Here is a 7,822-nt window from a genome sequence, read left to right as displayed (position 1 = left end):
AACCTTGGTCCTGGGTTCATGTGGTCGTTATTCTGGCACTTTCTACCCACGTAAACATCGCAAAAAAGGCTCAGTAAGCTCAAAACACAATAAAAAACACGTAGGTGTGATGCTGAGCCAGCCTCTAAACTCCCCATGCCCCAAATCTATTTGAGCATCTGTCATGCCCAATGCCTGCTGTATGGAGGTCCCACCCCACTCCTCACATGACCTGAATGATCAGCACTTGAGAGCCACAAGCCAGACATGCATAAACAATTTTAGGCAGGTGGTTTTAATGTTTTGGCTGATTAGTTTATGAGTTTTAAAGACAAAAACTGCATGCTTATTGCACTGCTCCAAACATAAATTTGTCAAGCAAAACTGAAGCTCCATCATTCATGTCTCAGCTTTAGAGAAAGTCCTACGTGAGTCATTTCAAAAACCAAGGATTTAAAATAGACAGACTTCAAGGTAACATTATGATGCAATGCACAGGTAAGCACATACAAATCATCAAATTATCTCACTTTGAATATAATTTAAAGTGAGAATGATTTTTGTGTGTAATGAAAGATTAAACATATTCCATGTACTTACAAATATAACTCTGAAAAAACAGAAAGTAATGATTTGCAAATGTCATCAAACCATATTTTATACATAATAGAACATGGAAAACACATGAACTGTTTTTAAGTGAGAAAATATTCATTTTGAATTTGATAGCAGCAAAAGAATTGGGAAAGGCCCGTGTTTATCACTGTGTGACATCCCCTCTTCTTTAAACAGCAGTCAGTAAACATCTGGGAGCTGAGGAGAGCAGCTGCTGGACTCAAGAACATTTTTCCCATTCTTGTCTGACACGCGATTCTAGCTTGTCAATAGTTCTGGGTCATATTTGTTTTCATATTTTTGATTTTATGATGGGCCAAATGTTTTCAGTTTCTGAAAAAGTCTGGACTGCAGGCAGACCAGTTTAGCACAGAGACTCTCCTACTACAAATACCTGCAGTATGCAGTTTGGCATTGTCTTGCTGAAATGTGAAAGGTCTTCCCTGAAAATTTTTTAAAAAAAATGTCTGAATGGGAACATTTGTGGCTCTAAAATCTGTATATCATCATTCCAGATGTGCAAGCCACTGATGTACCTACATACCATCAGAGATACAGGCTTTTGAAATGAGTGCTATGGTCCTTCACCTCTTTAGCAGGGTCCATGTTTTCCCAAAATAATTTCAGGTCGTCTGACCCCAGAGCAGTTTTTAACTTGGCCTCAGTCCATTTTAAATGAGCTTTGACCGAGAGAAGGCAACAGCATTTCTGGATCACGTTCACATATGGTTTCTCTTTTGCATGACAAAGCTTTGACCTGCATTATGAATGCATGGTGAAATATGTTGACAGAGATTGGTGTCTGAAAGTGTTCCTGAGCCTGTGCAATGATTTCCTTAAGAGAATCATTCCTGTATTTAATGCAGTACCACCCGAGGGCCTAAAGAACAGGGACATCCACTATTCATTTTCAGTCTAGTGCCCAGATTCTCAAAACCTTTTGATGATATTTTGTACTGTAGATGATGAGATATTCAGTCATTAGAAGAAACACTATTCCAAAATTCTACCACAAATACATACAATACTTGCAGACTGGTGAACCTCTGCATTTTCATGATGATCTTTTTATACCCGGTCATGTTACCAGTTAATCTAGTTAGTCCCAAAATGTTGCTGCAGCTTTTTCTTTTTAGTGCGACTTACTTTTCCAGCCTTTTGTTCTCCCTGTTCCAGATTCACAATGAGCTAATATTTTTCATGAAACAGTGGAATGTCTTTTTGTGATGTTTTCTATGTTCTTTTGTGAATAAAATGTGGGTTTATTAGATTGTTTTTCTCGTGTTTTTATGAAATATTCTTATTTTACAGTGTCACAACGTTTTCGGAAAAGATCATTCAGACAGTTGTGTGTGTGTGTGTGTGTACAGGGTATCATTTTAGTCTCATTAAACACATCCTCTCTGTGGGATTTAAACAGTGCTCAGTGAGAGTGAATGACCTAACATAATTTTAAGGCTATTAAGTGGTAAGTGTCCAGTCCTGAACACAATCATACTTCGCCTAAATGTCCAAGCAGAAGTGAGATAAAAGGGCCTTCCTTTGTATCAACTGTCTCCTGAATCCCTTGGATATTAATATTTTGTCAGCTTCACTTTGCAGCCCATTCTGCTCAGTGTCTGAACTTGCAGCATTTTCAGTAATACAGCAGGTCCCTAGACATGCTGGGGCTTCAGTCAATACAGAGAATGGAAATGGGAAGGATTCTCTCAATGGGCCTGCTGAGCGTGACTTATATTTTAAGCTTTCTCTAATCTAGAGACTTAATTAAGTCTCATCAGGACATCAGAGCTTGTGAGTGCCTTGCACCGCATGAGAGGATCACAGCACAGACAGATGACAGAGATAAGTGCTCTCATTAGCCACCAAGATAGCATTGACAAAAAAACCCCGCCTGCTCCCTGCTAATGGAAACACTGCAGTCTGTCATTTGAATATCCAGCTGTGCACTCTGAGTCAGGAGGTCAAGAGGTAACTAAGGCAGGATTTGTGGCTGTCAATGAGAAGGCCCCCACAAGGTTAGGGATCACTGTATTCATTTCATTCATTTATTCGTCATGGTCCTGTGCATCTAGCCACAGATCTAGATAACAAAACGGGTGGAACTGTATTACTTTTACCCATCCAAGGAAATGAATGACTATCACTTTGGATTTTATTTAAGAATTCATTATGCTCATGTGAACATTTAGCTGCTGAGGAACCACATGTTTAACTAGTTAGCGAGAAGAGTAGAAGACCTAAAACAGAGAGAACATTTTACACAAGTCGCCAGTGGCACTGGATTTATATTTAAAAAATTAAATACATGAAAGGCTGGGACCAGGAGCTGAATTTTTTATATTGATTAATGATACAGAAACAGAACAAGTGGACAATAATGCAAAGATTTAAAACTGTCCTCTCACATACAAACAGATGGCAAACAAACCAAAAAGATTCAAGATTCATTTTAGGAGAGAAAAACAAACAAACATATTCTTCCAATAAGTTTCATGTTTGCCTGATCATTTCAGATCATTTGCTGAAGTGGTTAATAATATTTCAATGGGAATATTACACCTTTAAAAGATTGTGGGACAGGAGTGACCCTGGTTAGAAACACCACACAAGGATTGCGGCTTTGTGGTTGCTGGATGTACAAATAGGCGACTAATTCCTCGTGTCCCCAAATGCCCCAAAAGATTAACAATAACAGATTAACAATATATGCTTGCAGTAAATAAGTGCTTTCATGCTGATACTTTCAGTAAATGTATGTGTTTGCTAAATATAAAGCTTCAGTTAGCCATCTGCTAGCTTAGCATAGCATATGTAAATATATGAAACAGGGAAGCTGCTAGCTTGTCTCTATCCATCACCAGAAATACAGAACTTAAAAAACCAGACCTCAGGTTGTTATGTCCAATATAGATAATACATTTAATGCTAAATTAAAAGAGGTGTGAGTTTAAACGTGTATTAGACAGAGCAAAGTTGACCCTTTGCAGCACCTACTCTGTATGCTAACCTTCCTGGTGCTTTACATCAAGCAGACACATTTGAGAGAATCTTCTTATCTAACTCTCAGCAAGAAAGCAAGTAGGCATGTACCCAAAGTGAACCCCTGCATCAAGCAAATATTAGTGATAAAAATTTAAGCAATCTTCACTTCAGCTGAAAAACAAACCCATTATGCAATATTTCAGGGCAAGTGATTGCAACTCAGCTGCTTACTAGAAATCTTGAAATGAATAGGCTAACAACAAAAAAATCCAATTACCCGCCCTCTGCCAATTTGTCAAACAAAGCCCCCATACCCGCGCAAATACATGACATGCCCTTTACATTGTGATATTAAATCAGCGTGGATGTAGATAGGCTCCACTTGTTAAGAAGTCATTTTCCCATGCAGTCATCTTCTGATGTGAATTATTGTGTCAAATCCCGATTTAATAAGCACTTCTACGCATTACAGTTCAGAACAAAACAAGTCATCTTTTTAGTAATACTTCCCATAAGTCAAGGAGGCTTCTTTTCATAAGGTTATCAAATGACATTGAATTTAGACAATGTTGCTACTAAGCTGTACAGGGCGCTTTTCGGGGAAGCAGGCATAGCTGACTGTGTCTCCTGTGCTTTTACTCAGTCACAATGTGAAGTAAAGGGGCTGTGAGGTTACATTGCTGGATGTAATCTACTAGATGGAATGTAATGACATCCTATGGCAGGTTTCTGAAACATAGCAAACCTCTTTTCATACTATACACCTGCTATATGACATAATGATCAGATTTTTTTCCTTTAAGTTCAGAGATGTTTGTTTAAAAGTTCCACTGGTAGTTTGATTTCCATTTGCTTGGTTGGTTTAATGTCAGTCAGCAGACGTCCTTCAAAAAAAGCTGTTAAGGTCACAGGTTCAGGTCCCGTGTGGGAGCTCTAAAGAGGTTGTTTTAAGGTCAGTGACCTGGATTTGGAAACTGTGATGTGAGCTCTGGTATATGAAGAGAAATGTCTTCAAAACCTGTTTTTAAATCATTTCAGATTTCCAGCTTTGTGTTTATGGAAAATTGCCACTGTTAGGACAGGAAGTTGCCGAGTGACACTGGTATTGTGCTGAGAAATATAAACCTTGTGTTTTTATGGCACCTAATGCATTCTGTTTATGAGACACTGTCATCTATTTGAGAGCTTCACACACACTGTTGCCAAGGGCCTTTTTAGAGGTGTTACAAAAGCAAGCAGAATGAGACTGACCACAAAAGGATCTAAACAAACGCATGTTCTGTACAAAGTGCATGAATCATGAATTTTGATTTACAGCGGTTGATATAACATCTAATATGACTATTGCCCCACGAGGGTATGTGAGTGAGCACAGCTGTGTAAACTTTATTAAGTCACCCCGTGTGTCTGGGTTTGATGAGTGAGAGAGTGTGCAGAATGCTGAGCTATTGGCAAACGTGGGGGAGGAGGAGCAGGAGCGATACGCCAGCGTTGTGCAGGTGGTTTTCCTCGTTGAACATGAAGAAAAGATGGCAAAAGGGCACGGAGCTGACGTACGGCAGGACGGGACAGCAGGAAGTACAGTGGCGGGTTCCAGCAAGGCACCAGGCACACCAAAAAAATGGCCGTCAGTGACGCCACTTCCCACAGCAGGGACACGCTCTGCGCTTCCTGCGTTGGCCCAGGTGTGGCGGCTGACAGATGAACCAAAGTTGAAGATAGTTTAGCCCCAAGTCGGCTAATGGGAAAAGCAGCTAAATAACATGAGGGGACAACACATTGACAAACTCAATATGGCAACCAGCTAACTGCAAAAACCAGAGTGGAACCAATGAGCAGCGCAGTAGCTTTCTTGTTGCGTCTGTCGGCGGCCAGCGAGCCCCTGCAGCTATGGAGGTGAGAGATGATAAGGCCGCAGTTAACGGTGATGCAGAAGAGAGGGGCCACATAGTAAACCAGAAAGGCAGGAACCAGGAAGTAGAGCCACTTGTTTTGGCCAACGGACCACGTGCAACCACCACTGAAGTCAATGTAGGTGACCTTCGGTAATGCCATGGTCAACGAGACCAGCCAAATGGCTACCACAGCGCATGACCTGTGGAACAAGGAAACAAGGGATAAGTATATTTGTTTGCTACTGTATATACAGCACACCTGCCTAACTTCCAGTGGAGGACGTACACGGCTAAGTTCCCATATGTAATTAGAAGAAAAAGATGTCTTCAGAGAAAAAGTAGCATTCATTTGAAGTTATTTATCTGGTCGCTCTCCTTGAAGCTCTGTTTTGGTCTCCTCCAACTCGAGAGGGGATACATGTGATATCCTTTAGCAGTCAGTTGCTCCATTGTACTGAAATACATTTAAATACCTTTAATAAAGATTTATGCAGCTTTTTAAAGGTAATATTTTACAGGTGTGAACAACATGTTAAAGGAATCATTGTAAACATTATACAGTCAAACAACTGTACAAACACTGCCTCAAATGATTTTTACAAACCCACCTCCGCTTCACACTCACACTTTTGTCAGACTAGCAGGCGGTCTCATCCATGGTGCAACGATACGATACCTCAGCACAGACAATGCTGCCAGGCTGAAGATCTCCACTCTCACTGTGACTGAAGTTGTGAATCCCAGGAGGACACAGGTCCCACCGCCAAGCTGCCAGTTATAGAAACTGGCAGTCAGGAGCGCACAGGGCAGGGTGAGCAGAGCGCCAAGATCTGCCAGGCTGAGATTGAGGAGCATGATGGAGCTTGGCTTGGAACGACTGCGGGGGTTCCTCAACAGCACCAGCCAGAGCAGAAGATGACCAACACCCATCAGAAGAGAGACAAGGCTGACCACTGGCAGCACCACACCGAAGGAGATGGTGGTGTTGGTGGAAACCACATTAAAGAGGAGGTTTACGATAGCAGGCATGGCTCTGACAAATCTGACAGCAAAAAGATGCTGCTGTGAAATAAAGACAGATGGAGGATAGTCAGGCATAGGAAATAAAGGAAAATAAAGGGGAGCATGACGGCCAGGCTGGGGTGGTTGGACAAAAAGCTATTGTACGTGAGGTCGAAAAGGCTCAGCAAATGTCTACAATTACAAATATGAAGAAAAAGATGAAAAAATGCCAACAACTGTGAGAGCACAGCATTCCAAATCAGGAATTTAGAGAGACACATGATGACTTTGAGACCTAATTGTAGTTATTAATAGCCACCAATGTATTATTCATATTCCTAATAGGACTTGCTTCTTCCAAATCACTTGCAATTCGGAGCTCACCGGGCCCTTCCTCAGACTGACAAGCCTGATGATTCAGACTAGATGATCTGTCTCTCAAGTGATTTAAGTAACAAACAATCAGAGTGACATCAGCAAGTCCACTGCATCGTGACACAAACGAGACAACTCACCTCGGCGGGCACTAGCAGACAGACGAAGGAGGATTGTTCCCAGAGGGATAGACAACACACACAAACTAGTCGTTAAGAAGGAAAAACAACGTGCAGACTTTGGTGAAGAGAAAGATTTAACCAGAGTGGAGCCCCGAATGTAAACAAACCACTTATCCCCACAAGTAAACAAGACACTCACTTGATGTTTAAAGAGAGGACTTGGCTGCATGCGCACTGATGTTAGGGGATGTTTTCTGAATACTTGATTCTACATAAGTGTTTAAGCAGAAACTTCAGCATTGCCCAGATACTTTACCAAATGCATCAACAGGAATGCACCACTAAATGTCATTAGCATTACTAATGGCTTCATGGATTGATTCAGCTGCTCTCCAGTGTATCCCACTGGAACATCTTGAAGAAAACCACACTTTAAAGAGGGATCCAAATAAAGGCTCCTCAAAATATGCCAGGAGTTGTCTGGATGTGAGTCAATTAACTTAAATTACATAATTTAAATTGAGTCACTCATATCAATTGTTGAGTTACTTTGACCCAATTTTTTAAGCTTCATTAAAGTTAAAGTGAGTAAAATTCCACTGCTAGATATCAGTAGATTGCAATTTGCATGTAACTAAGCTTTAACTAGGTTAAAATCCTATCTACAACGGCTGCTGTTCATCTCATTGTCAATAGCCAGGTGTCCACATCTATGTACTTTGGAGGAAGCTGTAAAACTTTATGAAAGGAGGCTGATATGACTCGATAAGTCAGTGAAACTCACTTCTGTCTGATGACAGCAATAGTGAGGTGAGTTGTTGAGGATATCCTGGACTAATCTGTTGAGAA

General features: G+C 40.9%; 1 protein-coding gene across 1 annotated transcript; it reads right to left on the bottom strand.

Moving 5' to 3' along the window:
• Positions 1 to 2,915: 2,915 nt before the first annotated feature.
• On the bottom strand, positions 2,916 to 7,347 carry LOC145421919 (somatostatin receptor type 5). The gene is given in 4 exon segments (XM_080292911.1): positions 2,916 to 5,284; positions 5,347 to 5,370; positions 5,372 to 5,674; positions 6,100 to 7,347. Coding segments are annotated over 4 exon segments (1,116 nt in total). The 5' UTR covers positions 6,573 to 7,347; the 3' UTR covers positions 2,916 to 4,968.
• Between the last annotated feature and the right edge of the window lie 475 nt (positions 7,348 to 7,822).

Source organism: Astatotilapia calliptera, chromosome 18, assembly GCF_964374335.1.
Source record: "Astatotilapia calliptera chromosome 18, fAstCal68.1, whole genome shotgun sequence".
Classification (NCBI taxonomy): Eukaryota; Metazoa; Chordata; class Actinopteri; order Cichliformes; family Cichlidae; genus Astatotilapia; species Astatotilapia calliptera.
Note: the sequence above shows the minus strand (reverse complement) of the source record. Positions and strands in the feature narration are given on the sequence as shown.